Source organism: Hippopotamus amphibius, chromosome 8 (assembly GCF_030028045.1).
Source record: "Hippopotamus amphibius kiboko isolate mHipAmp2 chromosome 8, mHipAmp2.hap2, whole genome shotgun sequence".
Taxonomy (NCBI): Eukaryota; Metazoa; Chordata; class Mammalia; order Artiodactyla; family Hippopotamidae; genus Hippopotamus; species Hippopotamus amphibius.
In genome coordinates, this window is record NC_080193.1 from 52,680,298 (window position 1) to 52,706,148 (window position 25,851).

A 25,851-nucleotide genomic window follows, 5' to 3' on the forward strand; every position below is an offset into this window, starting at 1 on the left:
CTTTACACATTATAATTAACCCCCTGGACAGCTCTGTGAGATGGCAGTTGATGTTTTCTTCATTTCACAGTTGAGGAAACTGAGGCAAAGAAAGATTATGGAGCTAGCCGAGAGCACTCAGCTGCTAGATGGAGAAGCTGAGATTCAAACCTAAGCAGTCTGAGCTCCAAACCCTTATGCTTTTCTGCTTCTTAGCAAGTGTTTTGCTGAATGAACAAACGAATGAGTGAGCGACCAAGGAGACAGGGCGAGTCGGCGTTGCCTTGAGAGCCGCTGCTGAGGTGGAATGAGACAGGACCTCCAGCTTTCCGCCAGCACCCGGTGGGGCTGGCACCTGGGGCAGGAAGAGGCTTATGACGGGCTGCTGTGTCAGTTGTGCCCTGCAAGCAGCGGGGCGAAGGGCTGACCCTTGTGGACCCTTGTCATATATAATCCAGGCAACTCAACTTTTCCCTCTGCACCCTGGCAGCAAATAATGGTCTGCCTTGGAATATTGCCTTTAACATCTGTAGGTGCCTTCTTAAGAGTCACCTCATTTTTTTTTTTTTTAATCTCACAGGAGTTATATAAGGACTGAAGAACAAGTGGATTATCTGCATTTTAGATGTGAAAATGGGCAGAGAGAGCTTGAGGGACATCTGTGAAGTCCCCCGGCCGGGGGCCAGAATCGTAACTCAGATCCCCCACTCCCTCCTGCCTTACCTGGTGTCATACTTACTGGGGACACCGTCAGGCCTCCCTCTGTTCAATTTTATCACCTTCAGGCTTTCCAGATAGTTTACCGAGCCTTAGGAAAAGCCTGTTGCTGTTTTCACTATTTTGTTTTGTTTTGTTTTATTTTATTTTATTTTATTTTACTTTATTTTTTATTTTATTTTATTTTATGTATAGTTGATCTACAATGTAGTGTTAGTTTGTGGTGTACAGCAAAGTGATTTGGTTATACACGTATGTAATAGTTTGCATCTGCTAATGCCAAACTCCCAGTCTGTTCCTTCCCCATCCCGCTCAGCAACCACAAGTCTATTCTCTGTGATTGTGAGTCTGTTTCTGTTTCACAGGTAAGTTCATTTGTGTCATCGTTTAGATTCCACATATAAGTGATGTCATATAGGGTTTGTCTTTCTGACTTCACTGCGTATGATCATCTCTAGGTCCATCCATGTTGCTGCCAGTGGCATTATGTCATTCTCTTTCATGGCTGAGTAGCGGCGGGGGGCGGGGGTGTATACCACATCTTTGTCCACTCATCTGTCCGTGGACATGTAGGTTGCTTCTGTGTCCTGGCTGTTGTAAATAGTGCTGCTGTAAACGTAGGCGAGGGGTGCATGTATATTTTTGATTTACAGTTTTCTCCACATGTATGCCCAGGAGTGGGATTGCTGGATCATATGGCAACTCTAGTTTTTTGAGGAATCTCCGTACTGTTTTCATAGTGGTTGCACCAATTTACATTCTCACCCACATATTTTTACTAACTGATCCTACTGGCCCCCAAAACAGGCCAGTAGGGTGCCAGACTAGCCCCCAGTGAGCCATGAGCAAGGGTGACCGGGCCCCGAGAGTTTGTGTGTAATCGAGCTAAGCGTGCCTGTGAGAGGGGACCTGCAGAGGTGGGTTGCAAGGGTTTATTAACAAATGAGCAGGTGGGGCAGAGATCGGCCCTGCAGCAGAGCTTTGAGGCGCGTGCCCTTGTGCAGACCTCACAGAGCCAACCTGCCCTGCTGGGGATGAGGTGCGGGGCTCCATCTATCCAGGGCTGCCCCTGCTTCTGCAGGTGCCAGTGCTGCAGTGCCTCCAAACCCCGATACAGGGCACAGGCAACGCCCCCACAGAGAGACGCGTGGAGGCTGATGAGCATTAGGGGAGCGCCTACTGTTTGCCAGCCTTCAGCTCAGCTCTGTCACCCACCTTCTGTCAGCATCACTCTCTACGGACAAGGGATGGAGGCAGGACAGGACCAAGCAGTATACCCAAAGCCCTGCCCTGGTGAGGCCAAGCCTCAAATCTGGGTATCAGACTTGAAAGATATTCCTTGGCTGCATCACCTCCTAGTCTAACAGGGCAGAATCTTTCTCCTCGTTTCAGTTTTACCGCTTGGACTGCTTCACATACCACACAAGGCTTACAATAAATAAGAAGCAAAGTTTCTTAAGAGTCCGCCAAATTTAACAGGTGTAGAGATACTACCCTCAATTCTAACTGCCTGTAGGTGTCTTGTAAGGAGAGACATTCTGCAGTGTTCTTACCAAGCTATAAAAGCCAGAGCTTGAGCCTTCAGCTGTCATGGCTGTCCAGTGATCTAGATTTCTCCCATTACAGTCGCACAGTAGGCTTTGGTGTCCATTGGATTTTGAATCTCTTTTTTATAATACATAAAGGCTGTAGAAGTTACCAGATTTCTCCTAAAGAACTAGAAAGTTGCTTGCGTTAGCCAGCCAGAAAAACAAACAAAAAACTTTGCCTTTTCCAAATATCCATGCACCTGCTCAGCTTTGATCAGCAATATCTATGTTGATCATCATGTGTTTTCCTTCCTATTTGATGGACAGAGTATCAAAGGCCAGCCAGTAAGTTTCCATACGCTGCCCGATTAGAGAGCAGCGGCCACCAGTGAACACTGAGGGTTCCCACTCAGGGTGCCACAGGTCTGCAGTCATGCTGTCCCCCTTAGTAACAGCATCCAGACCAAAGTTATTGTGCTTCCTGCACCTTAGCGAGTCCGTGGATCACGCTCAAGATCATCAGGAATCCAAAGGAAGAGTGAGATGAGGTCTTCCTGCCCGGGGAGTGGCCTGCCTCTGGGGGTACCCAGGGCTGTGAGATAGGACACTCTGTTTACTCTCCTGGCCTGTGGCACTTTCAGAAGATTAAGGTGGATCCTGTTATCTTCAAATACTCCAGTGCATTTCTATCACCTCTTAATTATTAGACCTTTCTGGAATCTTCTGTCTTCAGATGATACGAATCCAGGCTCTAGGTTTCCTGACCACAAGCAGTGAAGGATTTGTTTGCATAACCACCAAACTCACTCAGGCTCAAGCACACACGTCTCCCCCACGTTTCAGGATGGAGTGATGTGGGGGACGACGGTGGGTTCGCCGTACTGGTGGGGTCTCAAGCCCTGACTTGAGGAGATTGGAATAGAAGCCTTCCTGCCATTTACTTTCCTCAACGTGTAACAGTGTCACCTCCTTCAGGAAGGAGGCAGGGAGAAGCAGGAGCCGTTGGAGATCATCAGGGTCATTGCGTTTTTTTGATGAGGAAACTGAGGTTTAAAAGAAAAAAAAAAATGCAAGCAGCACAGAAGGGCCCCCCTGGATGCAGCTGTGGCCTGCATTCTGGGGCTGCACCCGCCTCACTGCTCAGGGACCCAGCAGGGCCTGAACCTCCTGCAGTGCTCCACGTGACCCACAGGGGGCGGGGCACGGACCCTTCCCGGCAGGCACCAGTTCTGCAAGCATGAGATGGTTAAGTAGCTCCTCATCCACACAGAGGAAAGAAGCAGGAGGAAAAAGAATATTCCAGGAGGACATACATTGAGAAGTAAATTCCCTGACCATTCCTGACCCTGTTACCCGTTTCCCCTTCTCAGCGGCACCAGAGCTGCTCTTGCAGGAACATAGCCGTGATTGTGTACAGGTATCGACACAAATGGAAACACGATACACCAGCCTCGACCTGTTCCTTTCCCTTCTCAGTATGTCCTGGGAATGTTTCCACTGTCAGCACTTGGAAGCCTGTTGCATTTTTTGGTATTCTTTGTGTCTAAACAGTCACCTGTAAAATACAACCTTTAGATTGTTTCAAGCCTTCTGCTTCTCCTCTGACAATACTGCTGGGATTCCTGTGTCCTGTGTAGGTCTCTTTGCCCCCCACGTGTCCCATACGTCGGGGGTGAATTCCTGCAAGTGGAATTCAGAGCCCAGGATGCTCACCCTCACTAGCACCCCTGAGGGCCAGCCCGCCCCAAAAGGAGTTAAACAGACATGGCTCTTCAGGGCTCCCGCCCGGACAGCATCTTCTGTAGGTTGGGTGGTCCGGGGATTCGGAGGAATTTTACTAGAGTTCCATCGACAACGTGCAGGCAGAGTGAGCTCTGGGTGCCAGTGGTGCGTGAGTTCCCACCCCTAGTGCCTATTCAGGGTTGCTCCAGGCACAGCTGAGATGAAAGCTGGCGTCCCAAGGCAGAGAGAGTTCCTGCTCCTCACCTGCCCTTTCCCTGGTCCTGCCTCATCTTTCTCCTCAGCACCCAGCTTCTCTTCATAACTGGGCTGCCCGTTCGCCATGCTGCACCGGATACTTCCTGGTCCACCGCTCACTTGTGACTTCCTTGGTTGTGCTAATTTCCTTCCCTCTCTCTAGATCCTGGGAATGACCAGCCAGGCCCCATCCTGAGCACACTTCCACCTTCCATGCCAGGGGGCACCTCTCTTTGCAAGGGGTACCAGGTTACTTCACCTCCCATCACACGTCCTCAGACCATTTCTCTAGCTGTTAAATAAGTGTATTGTAATTGTTTTCAACCAGCGAACACTGAGTGTCTGTCAAGACCATGACCCCACGATAGGTTCTATCCAAGATGCCTGCAGAGTCCTTGCTGTGCTCCTTTGCTTCCCAAAGTCAAAACTAGTGCTCACAAAACAGTGTCATAGTAGGTAACCACCAAATTAAGTAGACACTGAAAGTGTCTTTGGAATTAGGATGGAGGGAACAGAGCAGCTGGTGAAGGTGGGCCTGGAGATGGGCCTTCAAGGGTGGAGGCTTTAAATAGCTCGATTACATCCTTGTAGATGGTGATAAGAATGAATAGCCCCTGTTACTGGTGGACACAGTGTTGTGCACAGGAAGCTGGTGGTTAGAGAGGTGAAGACCAAGGCCAAGGCCGTGTCCTAGCTGAGCCGGGTTCCAACTTGAGTCTGTCTGGCTCCTGCCTCCTGCCCCTCACTGCTGTCTCACATCTGGGTACCTCCCCTTGTCAGGACTGCTAGGGATCCCCCAGTTGCATCCCTGGTCCCTTGGCTGATGGTTTCATTGTCATTCTAGGACTTCTGCCACGGGCAAGTGATGTGGCCGCCCCTGAGTGCCCTGCAGGTAAAGCTTGCTGAGCCCGGGCAGTCCTGCAAGCAGGTGTGTCAGGAGAACCAGCTCATCTGTGAGCCTTCCTTCTTCCAGCATCTCAACAAGGACAAGGACTTGCTGAAGTAAGTGCTGGGGCGCGAGAGGGGCAGCTCGGCCTCTAGCTCACCTCTAGGTTAGAGTTAGGTTGAGAGGGATGAGGTTTTTGTTTCCAGGCTTGGGGGCTGTTGGAATAAGTCGTGGAAAAGGGAGCAGGTTACAGCATGACCCGCCACCCATCCACCCAGAGAAAGTTGGCCCAGCATTTTTATTGTTAGTTAGATGAGGTCATCTGGCCTGCGGATATATTTAGAATTCGAATGGGGGTGTTGTATCTGCATAATTAATGCCACGTCTGGGCTTAGAGGTGGTGGGAGGTGTTCAGTTTGCTAACTTGTACCCAAGAGCCATGGGAGCCGAGATGGGCACAGAACCACAAGCATGGAGGGACCCACCCCTGAGGTCCCACAGCTGTAGCCAGGTCCCCAGATGACCTCTAGCAGAGTGACAGCCTTCAACCCCAGAGTCAGGTGGGAATGAAAAATATGGGCAGGGAGCTGGCACAGACCTGGCTGCAGCAAATTCCCCTGCCACCTCCCCCCTGGAGCCCCGTCCCCTTTTGCTCTTGATTCCAGCGCCTTGGGAATGAGGAGCGTTGCAGGGGTGTGAGCCTGGCTCTGCGCGGTCCCTGAGCAGGGAGGCAGGTGCCGCACTGGGATCATGGGCCGGAGTGCACCGGGAGGGGCCTCCTCTCCTGCTGCTCGTGCTGCTTTCAGTCACGCCGTTCATTTCCCTTTGCGGTGGCATTTTGAGTTTGGTGTTTGCACTTTCCAGATTTCCATGTGAGGTTTCTTCTGGCCTCTGACTCATGACCTCTGTCAGTAATAAATCTGTGCCCCGATATGTATCACACTCTCCCTGGGCCACAACCCGGTTAATGACCTGTCACCCTCTCCCAACCTTAATAGCGCTAATGCGGTGTTTTCCCCTAAGGGATGCGCTATCCCAACCCTAGATATTCTGCAGAGCAGTGGTTCTGCCCCAGTCTTGACGAAGATGTTTAAGGAACAGAGTGGACTCAGGGCTCGCGGCTTGCCGTTCCCCCTTCTAGCTTCACCCCCTGTTAGAGCACGGTTGGCCACTGTGGTGATCCGTGCCCAGTGGTCTGAGCTGGCCCGGTCCTGCCAGTAAGTCTTATTACCCTCAAGTGTGGCATAAAACCCTTTTTAGAGAGCATGGCCTCTAGCATCGCGCCTGCAGGGCTGCTCTCTTGAGTAGGGATGTGGGGGATGCTATTTGTTCTTGTTCTTTTTACAAGAAGACCAGGATTAGAGGCGGCCTCGATTCCATCATTAGAATAAAGCCCAGGCCAGCAGAGTCCGTTGGCAGCCTGCTCTGCAGCCAGTGAAGCCCTGTGAGAGGAAGCACTGGTCTGATGTCTATGGAAGGCCTCTGATGGTGCCAGAAGCTTCCATCTCCACAGCATGCATCCCAAATTCTGGGTCCAGGAGGAGCTTCCCACGTGCTCCTTTTGCAGACAGCTCCCGTACCAAGGTGACTTTCTGAGAACCCCGAGTATCTCCCTCTGTGTGAGCGGAAGTCTGGATTCACTGGGGGTCGACTACCGACCGTCCACGCAGGACTGTCCACGTGCAGCCCCCACCCACCTCTGGAGGAGGGAGCCCGGATGGGACTCCTCAAGGGCATGGGCCTTCCCAGCCAGAGGCAGAGCCCCTGGGGTCAGGGCCCAGGTCACAGAGAGCCCAGGGCCCCGCACAGCCCACCCGTCTCCGGGGCCACAGGCTACATCCCACAGAGGACCAGGAAGGGGAGCCAGCGGACCAGTTTCCTCTGTTCCATCAGTTTTCTCTTTTGTAAAATGGGGACATCCTGGGCGATGCTGAGATAATGTGCAGCTGGTGCTGAAGGCAGAGCAGAAAAGTCCTTTCTTCTAGAGAGCCTGGGCCATGGAGCAGGCCTGAGGCCGCCGGGCTGAGACCAGAAAAGCCAGTGCCTCCCTGCCTCCTCCCCCCGCCCCCCGTATACCAGGCCAAGCCCAGGAGAGCAGAAGGCCTTGTTGTGCCACGGGCTTGCTCAACAGCCCCACACCCCACCCCCATTGTAGGTACATGGGTTTTCTTCCTAGGAGGCTGCTGTGAATGCTAATTTTGCAATGAAGCCGCCTGAAATTAATTTTCTGAACATAAGAGCCCTATTGAGGACCTTGCCTCTGCATCTGTAAATACTGATAATGTTGTGAAAGCCGGGTTCTGGGCCAGTCTGCTGGGCGCCTCCCCAGTGAGGCAGTCCTGGCTTCTCCGTGTTCGTGGCCGGTGAGCAGTGAGCAGCTGCTCCTTTCGCCTCCAGCTTGGGGCCTGATTCTCAGTTTAAGCTCCTCTCCGTCTTTGGGTGTCTGCGGCCTGTCCTCACTGTGCACTGTGACTTGATATGACGGAAGTCGAGCCCTTTAGAGCGTCGCATGCTGTCGTCTTGAATCGGGGAGCCAGGCAGGGCTGGGTGGGAGTGATGGGGAGGCAACCACAAACTCCTGTGCACAGAGCATGCGTGATTCGGGCGGGCCCTGACCTGGGCCAGATCAGGACCGGAGGGGCCAGGAGACAGAGGCCCCGGGAAGAACCGGAGTCCGTGTTGGTGGGGGCCCAGGGCAGGGCACCTCGGCCCCAGGAATGGAAACACGTGTTAGTGGCAGATCTCCTTTGTAGTGTTGCTACCTTTACAACTTGTGTCTTCTAAAATATTAATTTATTGGGTTCGGAGGGGGTTTTTTTGGAGGAAGAGGCACCCTAAGCCGTGGAGCTTGTACTGTGAGTGCTGTGGTATCTGTGAAGCAGGGAGGTGGCCTGAGTCAGGCTGGTGACGAGGGACCTTGGGGAGACTTGGTGGATATGGGTTTGGGATAAGGAGGGTGGTGGGAGAGGACTCCAGGACAAGGGGGAGGGGAGGAGTGAGACCAGCAGGTGATGCCCTCCTTCCATCCCTGCATCCTGTGTGGGTCTGTGCGTGGGGAAGGGTGGGCAGCTTCTGTCCTCTCAGGAAATAGGCAGCCCCATGGGAAGGGGGCTCTGCCCTTATCTTCTTCTTCAAGAGCTATAAACTCTGCACCAAGGGCTGAGGGGCCTCAGAAGCCCCAGAGCCCATCCTGTGAGTGAAGCCGCTGAGGCCCGCTAGAGAGAGGAGAGCTCCACAGGGGCCTGCAGGAGGGAAGCAGCACACGCCAGGGGCCTGAGAGGGAGTGTGAGTGTGAGACAGACATCCCAGGGCCAGAGAGGCAGAACAGCGACACGCACGCCCCGAAGAGGAGAGGGACCGCAGCGGAGGTGAGGGTGTGCACCAGCGACTGGGAAGTCTCCTTCCCTGCTGAGGATTGTCGCTCACTAGGTCAGCAAGGATGGGGCAGAGGCCTTCCTGGCTGCCCGGGCTTGTGGGACAGAGACCTGCAGCTGATGGAAGGGAACGCTCCCCAGGGATAGGCTGGGTTGCACCCACAGGTGGCTCGGGTGCCACTCAGCTGAACCTCCGGGGAGCTGCCTGGGGTGCGTCCCCTGTGGCTTTGGGAAATGCCTGCTGCTTGAGTGTTTGGCGGTGGTCTTTGGACATCAGCCTTGGACTGGCTGCTTCTGTTGCAGCCCTGCAGTCATGGGCGCACATGCTCACACCCCAGGAGGCTGGGCCTGGAGGCTGAGTCTGGGTGACCAGGGGCAGGAGCAGGAGAGTGTCTTCCTGGCTCCTGACCGTCCTCCCCCAGCCACAGGGTCTGACCTGAGTTGGGGAGATGGCCACGCTCTGGATGAGCAGTGTACCAGGCAGATGGCTTGAATTAAGACACAGCAGCTGCTATAATTCACCTAAATAAATAAATAGCATAAGCATAAATCTGGATCCCAAGGCCACATTCCATATGGAAACTTTTCATGCGCAGTTGAGCTCTGGAGACCCCTTTTTGTGTTGGCCAGGAGGAGTATCCCAGGAAGGACCTGGTAGCCCCGCCTCTGACGCATGTTTCCTTTAGGAAATCCATAAAACCCCCACTTCCTGCCCTTGCCATGACCTTAACCCTCTACGTGCCTCCATCTCCCAGCTGGCACACCGAACATCAAGAGGTGTTAGTCCATCTAGAGAAGTCAGAGCTGTTGTTGGCTGGAGGAAGAGAAGAGGGCCCAGGAGAGAGTAATGGGGGCGACGGATGCTTTTCCTCCAACATTTGGAAGCTTTCCAGAGGCCACGGGAAATCTGGGGTTCCCCATCTGGATCCCCTCCCTATCAGCAAGAATCAAGACTTCAGTGAACAAAGCAAATTAGAAATGGTTGGCATGTGTGTAAGTTCACACTGTAGGGCACGGGAGGAAGGGGGCATAGCCCAGCCCGCGGCTGCTGGGGCAGGGTGATCCCGGTGGTGGTGGTGGTGGTGATCATGCGAGTTCTCGTGCGTTGAACACTCACCCAGAGCTAGACTCTACCAGCTGCTCTATAAGCATTAATTTAATCCCTATCCCTTCCCCATGACTTAAGGGTTCTTTATCCCCATTTCACAGAAGAGGAGACTGAGGCACAGAGAGGCTCAGTCCTTGGTCCAGGGCCACACAGCTCATAAGAGATGAAGCCAGGAGTTAAACCCAGATCAGTCTGGCCTTCCTCCACCACCTTCTCTGAACCGGTCCCCACCAGGCATGTGGGGTACTGGGGACAAGGTGGGTGGGACCCATGTACCCCAGGTAAGAGGAGAACTTAAGGGCTTCTTTGAGATGAGAGGCCAACACTGTTGGGAGCAGAAACGTCCGGTTCTCCTTAGCCCCCCAGGCAGCGGTCCCAGCCTGAGAAAGCAGAGCCACAGGGGTCTCCAGCCCACAGACAGTTCAGCTGTTGGGAGAATATGGCAAAGGGGCAGGAACACAGGCTTGGGATCAGGACCTGGATTCAGTCCCTGCTCTGCACATCCAGAAACCTCAGCACTTCTCTCAGGGCCTGGGGACATTTGCCACAGTCATCGAAGGTGGCCGCAAAGGTCCAGTGATTCAGTGATGCAGGTCCAGTGACAGCATCTTCCCCAGGAGACCATCTGATTGCTCTCCAGTGGGAGACTAAGGCCATATAACAGGGATATCTTTAAGGCAGTAAATTAAAGAAGTAAACATAGTTTTAAAAAAACAAAGAATGCATATCATTCCCCCAGTCTCACTCCTCAGAAGTAAACTTATTAAGTCTTTAGTGTGTAACCTTTCACAGCTTCTCTCTCTCTCTCTCTCTCACACACACACACCCCCACGGCTGACACTGTACATCCTGTTGCCACCTGCCTTCCTCGAGGACGGCTCTCGTGCTTGCACTGCTGCCTCCTCCTCTGTCAAGGGCTGCCTGTGACTCTGATGGCACAGAGGAGCCGTAGTTGATTCAGCCATTCCCCACTTGCCGAGGATTCAGCTTATTTACAGTTGTTCTCCATCACAGACAGCGCTTCACTCAGCAGCCTTGAACACACACCCCTGCACACACGTCCAGACACACGCCATGCCTTTCCTGAGCCTGGGTTCCCGGAGGTGAGACTGGCTGGGTCAGAGGGTGGCCGACCTTTCATTTCTACCGCAGGAGCCCCACACGAGCTCCCCGCACCTCCGAGGGTGGGCAGGAGCCAGGGAAGAGGCCAGTCCCTGCATCTCCAACCCCTGTGCCTTTCTCTTCCCCTTCAGGTACGAGGTGACCTGCCAAAGCTCAGAGGTGGCCAAGGACATCGTGGTGCCCTCCTTCGACCCCAAGAACAAGCACTGTGTGTTTCAAGGTGACCTCCTGCTGTTCAGCTGTGCCGGCGCCCACCCCAGGCACCGGAGGGTCTGCCCCTGCCGGGACTTCATCAAGGGCCAGGTGGCTCTCTGTAAAGACTGTCTATAGCGGCCACCGGCTCGGCCCCGCACACACTCTTGCTGGGAAGACAAGAGCTCCAGCCCCATCGGGGCAAGGCTGGGGGCGGGGGAGAAGTCATGCAGGGACTCTCACCAGAGCCTGAACTTTCTGGTGGAAGGTCTTGATTTGCTGTGGCCCCCGCTGCGGTCCGAGCCTCGCAGCGGCGTTCTCACCAAAACAAAATGAGAGCCAACATCAGGCCGGGAGCCTGGCTTCTCCCCGGCACAACTTCGTTTTTAATGTTGGAGGAGCTACTGTAGGGAGACTGTCTATGCAGCTGCTCCAGGGTAGAAAGAATCTCAAGATTCACTTAAACAAAAACAAAACCAGAAGAGGAACTGAGCTCGTTGGAAAGAACTTTGTACGGGAACATTCCTAAACCCATTAACTTATTTATTTGGGAGGGAGGGAGGGGGAGCTGGGGAGGGCAAAGAGGGGTTGATCACACGTCTTGCTACTTCTTTGATTTTCCACTGCTGGCCATCCACCTTCACTGTATTCCTGCCATCCGCTTCAGGCAGGATGCGTTGTGGTGCTGCTGGCATGCTTAAGGGCAGCTGTAGGGACCTAGCTTCTCAAAGCGGGTAGTTGCAGAACAGAATGAATCTTGTGTGTTTGACAGATGGCAGCTAGGGGACAGGCAGCCCCTGGGCATGGGAGGACATGCCTGTGTGGTCCAGAGAGCCCAGCCAGGGACCAAAGATGGGCTGCTCTGCAGTGAGAGGCTCCTTTCCTCTGTCCCACCCCGCCCCCAGCCAAAAGCACACTCACCCACACACACCTTGGCTGTAATTTCTGGTTAGGATTAAAAGAGCTACACTTGGACTTGGAGGTCATGCTCTTTACCCCTTAAGAAGGCTGCCTTTGAGCTGAGATTTCGACAGGAGTGAAGCTGGTCCCTAAGAACCAGTGGCACCACCAGAGCTGGGTTCTAGCCTGGAGGCCTTGTGTTATATTCCCTCTAATGTCTGATGTCACCAAAGTCCAGGGGATGGGGCTCTCGGTGAACTTGATGTTGGCTGGGAGAGCAAGGGCAGGCCAGGATGGATGTACTGTCCTGGCCACTCACCTATGAGTGTGGGTGTGGCTTGCAAGGGTAGGAATCTGATGCTGGCTTTTACTCCAGGCACAAATATTTGGGAGGTTGGGGTGAACAGATGGGCAAATTGGACCAAACCCTGGAGTCCCCGCGCTCTGCTTTTGTGAGTTCCCCAGCTCCTCCGCACCCCTGCCTGTGCTTCAGTGCTTTGCGCATAAGCGTGTGTGTTTCCTGTGATGCCCCTGGCATCTCCATGCTGTTAAGAGTGAGCCCCCTCCTCTCTCTGGCAGAATGGCCCCCTTCTGAGCTGTCCCGTGATCCGCCCAGCTCACGCTCATGGTTGTGAGTGCCTCGGTCACCGAGCAGAACAGCTGGGCAAGGCTACTGGCTGGGTGGGCCTTCAGGACTTGAGGTTAAAGTCCTGAGGACCAGAAGGAGTGTGGAGCCTTGAGGTATGGAAAGTTAGATTCTGCCTGCTGCTCGATTCTTGTTGGGTATAAAATTACTATCAAATGCACAGGCAGCCGTTTTTTTCTTAGACCCTCAGTGCATCTTTATTGCACCTCCCATCTTAGAGAATGGAGAGGGGGAAGGGCAGCCAGGGTCTCCCCTGCCCCATAAGTCCCCCCCAGCACATATGCCAGGGAGAATGCTGACGGGGAGGCCTCTTGAGCATCGAAGCAGGGCGTCTCCCCCCCTCACCCCAAAACTGGCTGAGAACAGAACAAGGGAGCAAGTCGAAAGGAAACCTTGGTGAAAGGCTGTGAGTGCGTGTGAGCTTTTAAGCTGTGCGAGGGCGGTTTCCTGCAGTGGGAGGAAACAACTGCCATCCCTGCTGTTGGGAACTGCTTTTCCCTAGGGATGGGACTCCTGGCTGCAGCCTCGCTAGTGGGAATTTGCTTGCACGCCCAGACCTGCGATTCCTGGGCCCGTGCCGCCCTCTCCTGGGCTCTTCTGGGAGCTTCCCGTGCTGAGGATGTGAGTGCCGGTGTTTGGCCAGCAGGGGGAGCCAGCAGGCCGAGACCAGTTTCCCATGCTTTGCCAGATTAACTCATTTTACAGAGCTGTTAGAACAAGCACAGGAAGTCTGAAAGCAAGGAAGTTGGAAAGCCCTGTTCTCAGAAACATGCTGTGCCTGCCTTGTGTTCCACAAGCTGCAGGGATTGTTTGCCGACTGCCCCTGAGCTCAGGGACTCTCCGCCTCCTGGAGACTTCCTCTTCTCACATCAGGACCCTCAGGTCCGGCAGCTGGGAGAGCACTTCCCCATCTGAAGATCCCTCTTCCCCCATTTCCAGTATTGTCCGGAAGTAAGCCAGTGCTCTGCCTGTGGGGCTGCTGTTCCTGGGGCAGAGAAACCCACACTCCGGTTGTAGAGGGCATTATGAGCAGACGTGGCGACACTGAATGTATATTGGCTCTCAGGCCTCTGCACACTTAGCCCAAGTCTGATCAGCGACCCAAGAGGATATTGGGGTAGGGACCTCCATCTGCCTAGTGCAGGAAGGGGTGCGATTCCTGCCTGCCCTAGGAGAGGAAGGTGCCTCTCAGAGTGTGGGGCTGGGAGCCTTTGGTGGTTTTGCCAATGCTGATCTTGATAGAATCCTAAACCAGCTTGTGATTGATGACACTTCCACAGGGAGAGAAATCCTCCGTCAGGATTAGTGTCTTCCTGTGCTCCGAGCATCTCTCATCTCTTGCCTGGTCTTTAGCTTTTGTATATTTTTTTCCTAAAAGAACTTGGATTTTTTTTTTTTTTCCTCCACTGTGATCCTAAGTTCTTAAAAAAAAAAAGAGAGAGAGAAAACATTTAATTTATTAAAGGAGAGAAAACTTTCCTTTGAAATGTAAACACTTTCAGGAGTAAAAATTCCTGAAAGGGGAAACACACTTCTCATGCCAGTAAACACCTCATTTATTCCTTGTATGTAATTTGATTTGCACACGTACAGTTGGAGAAGCTTTTTGCATTTTTGCTTAGACTGGGTTTTTGTCACTGCTTATAGTTCATGTTTGTGTGTTTGCTCTGTGTTTAGAAATATTAAGAGCCCTTTTCTTTGGTGATATTTATTGTTTCTCTAAGGTGCCTTTTCACTTTTCTTTGGGGTTGGTTTTTGGAATCTGGGTTTTGTTGAAAGAAGCTAGCAGGCTCCTGCAGCTTGGAGATGGAACGTGTCCTTGCATCATTGTGGGCAACTTAGGCTGAGCGCCAGAAATGCCCTCCAAGCCCCCTGGGCCATAGTGTACGTGCACATACACCCCCGAGGCCATGAGAACCTCCAAGAAAGGTCTGACTTCCTTCAGACCAGCCCACACCCTCCCAGGCTGCTCAGCCAGGTCTTTGGGTTTGCCTGGGAACTGCTGGTTGACATGAGCCACGGGCGCTTGGTGAGGTGTGGCCGGAGCAGAAGACCAGCCCTGTCTGAGGGGTTGCACTGAAGGGAAGCAGGCCCTGCTGAGCTCATGGAAGCACTGGCCCAAAACCACTCCATCTGCTTAGCGGGATGAAGGGAAAGACTATGCACCCCCTTTTTTTGTTTCTTTGGCAAACATGGGGTTTGATAAAAGTGACTACTCAGCTTCCCAGTAACTCACGTTGGGTGCCCCAGTGCAGCTCACTGGTACTGAAGCCATGAGTGTGACTGGTTAGACAGAGACTATTCTGTTTACAGGTGGATTTGTGCTTTTTAGACCAGACCAAGGTAGGCCACCCCATTCTCCAAGGTGGTTTACCTAGACTGTGTATGTAATTGGGACATTGCCACCCTCTCCCATGAGCCCCTCCCCCCCAATTCTTGATTTAAAGAAAAAAAGGTCTATTAACGACAGGCTCTGTTGTGTTATTCTCCCAAGCCTGGAATGTTTTATTTATTGAAAAATATTTTCATCTCTACATTGGCTTCATTCTAATCCCATCCACCCCTGTGGGGCCGCAGAGCACCTTCATGTGAAGAGATGGATGGATGTAAAGAGATTCAGACTTCTTTAGGAAGGTGGGAATTTCCTAAAGCGGAGGGCGGGTTCCTTTCCTTCTTGTTGGCTTCAACAAAAAAATGGAAAACCAAGTTCTTACAGCAAAAGGCCAAATTAGCTGTCTAGTGTCTGATGCAGAAAAAAATTACCCTAGCTTTCTTAGCACTTAGGGTTTTTGTGAGGATTCAGTGTTTAGCAGTGTCTGGCATATAGTAAGCCCTAGTAAATGTTAAATATTGTTATTCGCCTTTCATAAAATTTGAGTAAAAAAGAGCTGAGCTCATTTCCTATCATTGATTCAAAAGTAATACCTACAGGAAAATACTCCAAGTTGATGGAATGTGGTAGGAAGTACTGGTTGAAGATACCCAAGTCCAGCGTCCACCGTGCTGGTTACAATGTTATTGTGTCCCTGAATGCACTGATTTGAAAATATGCCTGGCTTCAGCCCCAGATGGAACTGGGCCACAAGAATTAGTCAACTGAACGTAAGAGGGTGGACTCTGGCCACATGCTGGACCCCACCCCACTCTTACCTTCTGGACCCTTCCAGGGTTTTTCTTTGTGGAACTTTATGAGCTGGAAATGAATTCTCTGGCAGACTGTCCCCTTAAAGTTACCCACCTTCCTCTGAGATGCAATAATAGAGGCGTTTCTGTTTTTTATTTAAAGGGAAAGGAATGACCAATTGAACATACTCATTCCCCCAGGAAGTCCCTTTGCTGCCCCCTGCTGGCCAGGGTGGCTCCTCCACTGTCCAGTCCAAGAGGATCAGACTCCCAGGCAAGTTAGTTGTCATGTTTCTATCAAATTAAAGGTTAATTCCATGGGAGTGGCGGAGGTCTTCAAAACTCCAAGAGGCTTCTCCTGGCTTAATGATGTTTTCCCAAATCACCTGAATGTCAGTTCGCTTCTTGTTTTGGGGGGGGGGGGGGGGGGGGGGTTTGGCCTCTCACTTCCCTAGATAGATTTAGAGTTTTATCTCCTATCTTGGCCCTATTCTGGATAGACTGCATTTGTGGAAGATAGAGGAATATGTTGGAGTCTGGCGTTTTTTCTTAAGACCCTTTGGATTCTCTTCAGCTTAATCTTATACTTCTGTGGGTGAAGATTGGAATTTACCTTCTTCAAAGCATCATTTCCTCTGTTCTTCCCGGATCTTGTGGAGGCTTTAGATGACCTCCCAGCACCCCCTGCATCTGGTGAGGCGTGGCAAAGGGACAGAAGGGCAGCCGTGCGGGGCGGGGGTGGTCTTGGCCGCTCAGAGCATTTGCAGCGCTGGAGGTTTCCCTGGGACAGCCAGACAGGAACCTAGTGCAGGTGGCCACCTCCACCAAAGCTGAGATGGAGCAAACTTGGGAAGCATGTGCTCACTGTCCTGCCCAGGTATTAACAGGACAAACCAGAGCAGAGCAATCGATGCCAAAGGAGATGGTGACGTCCTTTCTGCTGTAGTTGCTATTGCAACCTTGATGTCTGTAAGCTCATGGCCACTCGTGTCTGTGTCTTCAGCCAGCTCTTGGTACATCCATTTTCTACCTTTCACTTCTGGGGATAAGTAGCGCAAGATTCTGCAAATAAGGTGTTGCTGTCAAATGTACTGTACCGGCGTAGAGAGCACTGCTTTGTTTTCCACTGTTGTAGAGAAAACTAGGGAGAACTTTATTTTTCAATAAACTTTTCTTGTGTGACAGGTGGAAGTGATTTTGCGGGGGTGGGGATGGGCCATGGGCGGGTGCAGGGGCGCCAGCAGAACCACGCCCGGCTGCCATCCGGCATCCCCAGCACTGGCGGCCGCTGACTGCGATGCATCGTTTGCAGACGCACTGCTGAAATTGCCAACTGGAAGGTAGGTTTAAGGGCGTGGGGAGTTCACTATGGAACAGTCTTTCCTTACATCACATCCACCAATACTAATTTCAGAGCACTCTCCCAGCCCTGTATTCACCTAGAAGGGAACTGAATTTGCAAGTGGACTGTTAAGAGATAAATATACTGCATCAGTGTTTAAAAATCTTTAAGGATGTGCTCGTGAAATAGCCCTTAAGAGGCTATCTGAAGGTTTATTAGACCTGGAACATGTTTCCCCACATCAGAAAGAGCACTCTGACCCCAGGGCTCAGTGGTCCATGAGCACTCAGTTAGGCACATGCCCTGGGAATAGGGAAGGTCAAGTTCACGCTCCCACCAGGGGCTCATGGTGATGCTGCAGGGCCGTGGTGGGGCCTCTCTGAAGCCAGCAGAGCTCCTGGCCACTGCCCGGAGCAGAGACGCCATAGGAGACACCTGGCATGTTTGATGGGACATAAGTCCCCAAAAAGGGGAGCATAACTTGCACACTTAAGCCTGGGGGGTGCTGCAGCATAGCTTCCACAGTGGGATCCACCGTATGTGAAACATTACAGGGAGAAAGCCTGCAGGAGAGAAACCTATTGAATCTTGCGTTCCCCAGACCTGAACGGTGTCCATCTTTTCTGTGTCACGTGGTAACAGCCCATAGGACACGCCTCAAAATGCTGTAGGAGGAAGGCCTGCTGAAAGCATCAGATTGAACCAAGGTCAGTGACCTCTTAGAAAGGACCACACCTTCCCTTCACCAGCCTAAGGTAGCGGGGGGTGGGCACGGAAGGCAGGGGGAGGCTGGGGAGCGGCCGTCCCGGTGAGGTCAGCTCCAGGGGCCTCAGGCACCACCTCGTGGGTGTAAGTGGCTACGTCTCCCCTCCCCTGCCCCACGGAGGCCGCAAACCCACCAGCCAGCTTTCCAGGGACTCCCCCCAGGCACACGCGACCCGCTCCACACCATCCTTCACCCACCACAGAAAATCCGCCCACAGCAGTGACGGCTCCCACAATCACCTCCCCGTACTGTATGAAACAGGTAAAGGTCTTTATTGGTCACTGTTGTCTGGACAAGCAGCGGTGCTAGAGGTACAGAACGTTGCTTGGGGCGGGGGTGGGGGGGACCATTTCTTTACAGAATCTGACTAAAGCTACATACACCGAGAACATCTTGTTCCTTACAGAGGAGTTAGCCATCGCAAACAAACTGTACTGTACCATTACCACTTCACACAGCATACATATATATGCATATATGGGTAGATTATATAATTATTTATTACAAATAAACTCTAGTTTCACATCTCTCCAAAAGGGATCCTGTGTTTACACGTATGTTCGGGTTCTGAATGTACAAGAAAGGGTCGGGGCAGAGTTCGACCATGCAGAGCTCATACATCTATTCACTAAGTACTTTAAAAATAGAATGGTCTCCTTTAGAACACATTTGGTGTTCAGATTGAGGATTAGTAAAACAGTATGAAACGAATGAGATACATGGATAGAAATTAGGAAGTGATACACATTCATGGTTCTGGGTACGGAAAGGGGTGAGGGAACCAAAGGATACAGCCTTCTCTTAAAGTCTGCCAGGAGATTCTGGGCCCATGTGGAGTCTCGAGGAGGTGGGTCTGGTGAGCTGATATCCATTTCAGGCTGGGAGCACCACAGAAGGACGTTCTGCCAAGCAGAGATCGTACCCTCCCCACACGAACCTTTTTACTGCAGAAGATGGAAAAGGTCAGTTCCCGCTGGAGACAGTGCTTGTGGTCCTACGGTGTCTGGCCGGGGCAGTGGAGGGAGGGGACCAGTGCAATCCGACCTGCTGGGTAGATCTCGTTCCCGTGAGCACAAACTTTCCAGAAAAGAAATTTGATGTTCAGTTACATGTCGGCACCGTCTGCCTGCATCGAAACCTCTTGTAGTCCTGACAGTCATGCAGATGGGGGGCGGCCGGCTCCGGCCACCTTCACTCAAACATCTCGTAGTGGCGGGTCTGCCGCACCCTGGGCACCATGTCGATGAGGAGCCTGCGAAGAGGAAGCAGATCGGTCACCCCAGCACAGACCCTCCGCAGCCCTGGGCCGGAGCGCTTGGGAAACAGATGCAGGCTTTCTGGTTTTTATAAATAGTCACATGCTGTGAAATTCCTACAGTTCAGTGGGTTTTAGTCCATGCACAGGTAGTGCAACCATCACCACCACCTAATTCCAGAACACTTAACACTTTCACACCCCCCCCCCCCCAAAAAGAAACCCCACACCCACTTGCAGTCACACCCCTGCCCCACCTCCCCCTGACAACCAGTAATCTAGTTGCAATCTCTATGGATTTCCCTATCTGGGCTATTTCCTATAAATGGAATCATTCAATATGTAGCCTTTTGTAACTGGTTTCTTTCCTTGGGCCTGTTTTCAAGGTTCATCCACATATCAATAGCATGAATCGGTGTTTCTTTTTGTGGCTGCATAAGTACTCCACTGTGTGGCTCTATCCCATGTAATGTATCCATTCATCAGCTCATGGACACTTGGGTTCTTGAAAACCCACGTATGTTGGGCATAACGGGCCATTTCTACTCTTAGGCCCTGTGAATGATGCCCCTATGAACGTGCGTGCAGAAGTTTCTGCATGGATGTGTGCTTGCACTTCTTTGGATTATATACCAAGGGGCTCCGTGTGTAACATTTTGAGGAACTGCTAAACCATCCCCAATGTGGTTGAACAGTTTTACGTTCCCACCAGCAGAACACGGAGGTTCTGATTTCTCCCTGTCCTCAGCAACTCTTACTCTCTATTTTGTTTTTGCCGCCCTAGTGGGAGAGAGGAAGCATGCTCACATTTAAAAGCTCCGCACCTCTGAGAAACTCTTCTCTCTGCCAAGGCCCACTGCAGCCTGGATGCTGCAGCCTGGATGCTGGGTGCGGAGCCAGCGACGATGCCTGCAGGGCACTTCTGCAGTGAGAGGCCCCAGGCTGGGCTAGAACCCGATGTCTGGGGTGGGTGTTCCTACACGTAGCCCCCCTGCACAGAGTCCCTTCTGTAAAAAGTTCTCTAAGTGTGGGGACCTGGCATCCGGCTGAGTGCCACTGCTCAGCCTCCCCCAGTGTCGGTAGCAGGTGGCAGAGGGGGCTTCCCAGGTGAGGACACCACACAAACGCCCCCCTGGTGCATCACTAAGACCCTCAATATAGAGAAAGGAAGGGGCACAGAGGGTTAAAAGGAGGATCACTGAGTGGACTGTAGAGACAGAAGCAGACCCTTTGCGACTGAAAGCCTAGGCCCCTCGTCCAAGCCCTTGCCTCGCTTCTGTCCCTGCCACAGAGTATGTGACCGCTGCTGGGGGCTCTACCAGTCTTCCGGCCTCCCCCAGGGGTGGGAGGCTCACAAGTACAAGATGTGCGTATCAGCGGTGGGGAATACAGCACTCACTTGACCCCGTAGGCGAAGATGGTGAGGCCGATGAGGACGCCGATGCTGCCGTCCAGGTACCAGACGGCCGAGTTGTGCTTGAACACCTCGGCGCTCAGGAGGATGGAGAAGCCCATCACGCCCCCCACGAGGGAGTTAAACCCTGGGAGAGAAGCAGACAGGGGCTGAGGGCAGGGCCCAGTGAACTTGCTCAGCCACCGGGAAAGCTACGCAGATGCCAGGCATGCCTCTGCATCCTGGGGTGTGTGCTGGAAGGGGCGTCCCAGAAGCCCTAGGCGGGTGACAGGGTCATCAGACACCCACGTGGCTTGCCAAGTCTCCGCTCAGATGTCACCAGACACCTCCCTGGATGGAGTTGTCACCCCCACGGTCCCCCCCCTGCCAGGCAGCACGCCCACGTGAAAGCCTGTGTGTCTGGTTCCCGTCGTCTTCTCCGCCATGCCCTGGAACGCAGGACTCAAGAAGGGTGGGGACGCCACGCCTGCCGGACACACAGGGGACAGTCAGTACTCAGTGACTCACATCGGTCCCATGTCTGCAGGGCAAGTACACAGCTGGGATGGTCTTGATTCTGTGAGGCCAGATCATCACCCCCGTTTTTACCAACGGGAACACGAGGCTGAGCCGGGTGAGCGAGGTTCAGTAACCTGACCAAGGTTACAGGGGTTGAGAGGGGGCAGGGCTGGGGAGCTGCCTGAACCCATGTCCTCTCCCTGCCGTGTCTCCTAAGTCACCTGAGGCTCTTCACTCTCAGGAGGGAAATGCAAAGTCTAGAATTAGCTACGTGGTCGCAGAAATGGCAATCCAACTGGAACCGGAGCTAAAAGACGTTGCTCACCATCGCCTTCCAAATATGTCACCCCAGTGGGTCCCCACAACTGAGGCATCTCACTTCCAGGCTACCTGTGGGTTTTCAAGGCCACTCAGGAAGGGAATGGTTTAGAGGACTCCTGGGGTCTCGCTGTGCTGTGAACCGCAAGGCTCCTCGCCAGCCTCAGCATAAGGGGGGGGGGGGGGGCCCAAGGGCAGCTGCAGGTCTGCGCTGCCCATGCAGGCCAGTGACCTGTCCCACAGCGAGCCCTGTCCCGTCCCCGGGCAGCCCTGCCTGGGTGATGGCGCCATGCTGCTTGTGAACCCAACGCACAAACTCCAGGTTCCAGCAGGAGCACGGAGATCAGATACCTTCAAATGCATTCACTGGGGCTGTGCCACTGCGGGACGTCCTAACTGAAGAGCAGCGGGGGAGGAAGGAGACTGTGGGGTAGAGGTGACTTAGGCTGAGCCCTTGCTCAGGATCCACGGGGTAGACCTCAGCGGGCTGCCCCCCCAACAACGGGCCCAAGAGGAAGCTGGGCCTGCAAGGACATCTCCAGCTGCCTTCTCTCCCTTCAGTCTCCATCATCTCCCCGCTCCGCTTCTCAGCTGCGGACTTGCCCTTGTACACAGTTTCAGACAACGACACCTCATCTTCCCAACACCAAACCCAACACCCACCCCGTGCCTGCTGCCCCCACATACTCAGCCGCTTCTCCAGGTACCGCCATTCCCATGTCAGACCAGCGCCTTCATCCCTGTTCACCAAAGGGCTTGGTTCTTGAATTTCTTCTCCCTCTCTGGGATCACGCCCACGGGGATCACTCATCACCCACCTCCACCTCCTTCCTTGACCCACCGCAAGCCCCACTCACTAGCGCCCTTCACAAGACTCCCTGAAGCTGTCCAGCCCAGCACACCTCACATTCTCCCTTCACCCCACCCCACTCAGAGGCCTCCCTCCCCTGGTCGTGGATGGCTCCCGGCTGCCACAGGCCACGGGTCATGCATCCTCACTTACGCCCTCCAAGGCACGCGTCCCTTCAGCCTCGCGTGCCAGTGCACTCTGCGCTCTCCCCCCGGCACTCCAGCTGCTCCTTCTCTGTCTCCTTTGCTAGACCCTCCTCCTCGTCCCCATCTGTGTGCCTGGCTTGGTCCTCTGAACTCTTTACCCACATTCTCCAGTCGGGTTCTTACCTGCATCCCATAAGCCGGTGTCTTCCTAGCTCTTCTTTGTCCTGATCTTTCCCCTCAGCTGCAGACATACAAGCATCTCAAACTGAACACGTTCAAAGCAAAAATGCCTGCCTGCAAACAACTCACCCTCTGGCCACCTTCTCTGTAAACAGCGCCGCCATCCTTAGCTGCTGAAGACAAAAACCTAGGAGCCCATCCTGGACTTTTCTCGCATCCCAAAGCTAATCAGTCCCCACATCTCATCCATCCATCCATCAAGTCATTCTTGCCAACCATTACCTCCAAAACCTGTTCTCAGTCTACCCCCCACCCCTCCCTTCCCCCTCCCCCCTCCTGCCCACATCTCCCTCCTCACAGTGAGTCCCCTCGAGGCAGCCAGAGTCACCTCCTTAAGTGGACAGCAGCCCAAACCCTCCAGCAGAAAAGCTGCCCAGTTCCGAAAACTATGCAGACTCTTCATGGCGGACAAACCCTTCCCTCCCACCTCGGCCACATCAGGCCTGGCGATCTGCTCCTGGTCCCCCGAGGAACCACCGCCACCCTGGCCCCTCCTCCCGGGGCCTCCGACGCTGCCCCCTCCCCAGTCTAAACTCGGAGCCCCTAAGGCGATGCCTCTCCCCCCAGCCACACCCTCCCACCTTCTCACCCTTGCTGCTGCTTCACTGTTCTCCATGACTCCTCTCTCCATAACACGACATTTTTACCATTTTTCTTGTTTCAAACATCTCTTTCCCACCAGAAATGTAAGCTTAAGGACAGGAGTTTTGTCTCTCTCCTTGCTGTACTCCAAGTCCCAGAATGGGGGCTGGCGCGTCTCAGGGACTCCATCCACTGCTGCATCAAATACGGAGCTAACAGGGGGAGGGAAGGGGGAGGGGAGGGCACGGACGTAGCCTCAGTCGTGCCAAGAGGACTCCTACTCGGCTGGGCTGAGCCATCCTGAGAGAGAGGAAGCCTCTGCCGCCCGGGCTCTGGGGGCCTCCCTGCCAAGCTGGGGCCTGCGGCTAGATCTTGGGGGAGACAGCCCCCCAAGAGGCAGGGGATTTACTCTCGGGCTTCAGGGTGTGGTCTGGGGCCCCCTGCAGGGTCAACCTTCCCGCTTGCTTCTGAGGCGCTCCACAAGGTTCATACCTGGTGGACCTTTCCAACCTAATTTCACCTCAACAAAGGCAAACCCCTCCACCTTCCTCCCACTGGGACCATATTCTCCAGAGACCAGTGCAGGGAACTGTGTACAGAAGGGCCAGGACTTCCTGGGAGCCTGTGGCTGGTGAGGGCTGCTCCAGGCAGGGCCTCTACCTGCCCTCCCGTGTCTACCTGGGGATCGCGGCCCACCGCCCACGGTGAGCACTTTCACATCACCCACCAAGGCCTCCTCTGCAGATAGCAAACCTGACCTTTCTCTGGGCGCCCTGCAGGGACTGGGAGGGCAGGCTGGCATCAGCTTCACCAGAGATGTGTCCCACCAGCGCCAAGTCCCAAGGTCAGATCTCTAAGCCTTCCACCTCCGACCTTGGAGGCCAGGGGCAGGCAGCCCCCTTCCCGTGCTACCTGCTGGCTTCACCTTCTCAGGGCGGCCCGGAGGCGAGGCTGCGACCCAGGCCCCCGGGGGGCTAGTTTCTGTGGCTCCTCCAGGCTCGCCCACCTCTGGACGATGGGGAAACGGACTCAGCATCCTTTCTGTCTCCGTTCTCCACACAGCTCATGGCGCTGCCTCCCCTCCAGCCTTTTCTCACCACATTGAAAGCTTGGTGCCCGCTGCGTCTTTCCCAGCTCCTCCCATGCAGGGCACTTTGGAACCTCCTCCCTCTCTGTCCCACCCAGAGTTCTGGCCTCTGCATATCACACCCTCAATTTTGCCTCCATGTCTCCCCAAGTCGGGGACAGCGGGTCCACTCTGAGAAGGAGGAGGTTGTATTTCCCTCCTGTCTTCCGATACATCACGATCAAGATATTTCAAAAAGAGAAGGCCTACTGTATCATTCTGCTGACACGGTGCTATGGTTGTTTGTCAAGTTCATAGACCTGTACATTTAAAAAAATGTGGATTTTACTATTTGTGAATTATACCTCAATAAATGTGACTTAAAAATTAAAAAAAAAAAAAAATCAAGATATTTCCCCTCTCGCATTACAAGAGGCTGGCATTTACCCTCTCACCTCTGACTGTCCCTTGCATCCTACTGCTCTTTTTAACAAATGGAATCAGACCAGTCCTCTTTTTAAAAATATAAAAAGTCTCTGCAGCCAACATCTTTCTCAGAAGGCCACCAAAGCATCCATGGGGGCCATTACTTTGTCAAGGGGCCACCTGGGCTGGAGTTTACTTCTCCCCCTCAGACGTGGGGGAATTTTGTTTTGGGGGGTGGCTAGAGGCAAGGCAGAGACGAGAAGGAGGTGGCCACTGGCCCACAGACGGGAATCCTTCACGCTTTCTCATCTTGATCGCAGGCACTGGTGGGCCCCTGGAGCCCTCAGAGAAGCCAGGTGGAGCTCAGACAGGATGCAGAGAGTGTGAGGCTCCCCCAGACAGCCACCAGGTGTCCACTCGCTCCACCAAGTCACCCGGCTCTGCCAGCCAAGGACACACTAGCCTCCTGTTTCCGACAGTGGGGGGACCCACCACACGCAAGCTCCCACCCTGCAGGCTCCGGACAGTTCACCCATACCTTCCAGGAGCTTCGGACCTGCTCCTCTCTGCCCACCTTTGATTATGACGGAGCCTGAATCACTTCTCTTGGGAGCCTGCTCTGGAAACACTGGAACCAGCACACCCGGACTGGGGACGATTCCGCCTCTGCCCTGCCCCATCCTTCAGAATTTTAGAGCCTCCCCAGCGGGAGCCACTCCCCATGAAGGTCCCTGAGCTCACAGCCCCGCCCCGCAGACCACCCATCTTACCGACGAGGCACACAAGGCCCCATCGGTCACTCACCTCTGGGGTGCCACTCCCACCCCACCCAGGCCCATAACCTTGTTCCATCTCCCCTGTTAAAACCAGAGCTATTGCCAAAGATAAATGCTGTCATCATCTTAGAACACAAAATAACGTCTGAGGCGATCTTGATTAGAGGCTCTTACAGTCTGGCTTTAATGACTAGATTAAGAATCTGTATAATTAAGCACATATTAATTTTATGGAGAAAATTCCGATTAAAAATTGCTCATGCACTTGAACGCCACCACGGACCCTTGATATCGTAGAACAGTCAACCCAGGCCCCTCAGCTCAGATTTCCAGCCAATTCCTGTGGGCAGCGCCAGAGCCCAGCTCCCGGCCCCTCGTTCAGAACTCCCCCCAGGTACGTTTCCACCGTCTTCCTCTGTCTGATGTGTCGTGTTCACGTGCTGCACAAGATCATTTTACCTTAAATAATACAAAGCCAGCTTCAGCCCCGTCCTGATAGCCGTGATCTCATGCTGACGAAAGAGCCAAAGCAAGCAAACCCAATTAGATACGATTTCCTGCACTGCACACAGCACGGCGTGGGGGAGTCTGGAACTTCCCCGCACCCCGTTGACGCCCT

At 53.5% G+C, this 25,851-nt stretch overlaps 2 protein-coding genes across 10 annotated transcripts in view; one reads left to right on the forward strand and one right to left on the reverse strand.

Annotated features, from left to right (window-relative positions):
* MGAT5 (alpha-1,6-mannosylglycoprotein 6-beta-N-acetylglucosaminyltransferase) overlaps positions 1–20,380 on the forward strand; it is a 355,963-nt gene extending 335,583 nt beyond the window's left edge. For 5 of the 9 annotated variants that reach the window (XM_057745771.1, XM_057745768.1, XM_057745773.1 and 2 more), the window contains 4 exons: positions 5,047–5,204; positions 10,824–16,893; positions 17,497–17,602; positions 18,539–18,626. In XM_057745771.1, coding sequence (XP_057601754.1) covers positions 5,047–5,204; positions 10,824–11,022 — 357 coding nt within the window. In that variant the 3' untranslated portion in view covers positions 11,023–16,893; positions 17,497–17,602; positions 18,539–18,626. Of the gene's footprint in view, positions 1–5,046; positions 5,205–9,671; positions 9,805–10,823; positions 16,894–17,496; positions 17,603–18,538; positions 18,627–20,327 lie in introns of those variants that run through there. The other 4 variants (XM_057745767.1, XM_057745770.1, XM_057745774.1 and 1 more) reach the window with 4 other exon arrangements.
* The window catches only part of TMEM163 (transmembrane protein 163), a 238,594-nt gene continuing 231,061 nt past the window's right edge, over positions 18,319–25,851 (reverse strand). Inside the window, exons 7-8 of the mRNA XM_057745777.1 lie at positions 20,316–20,457; positions 18,319–18,913 (exon numbers count right to left, since the gene is read on the reverse strand). Coding sequence (XP_057601760.1) covers positions 18,853–18,913; positions 20,316–20,457 — 203 coding nt within the window. The 3' untranslated portion in view covers positions 18,319–18,852. The remainder of the gene's footprint in view (positions 18,914–20,315; positions 20,458–25,851) is intronic.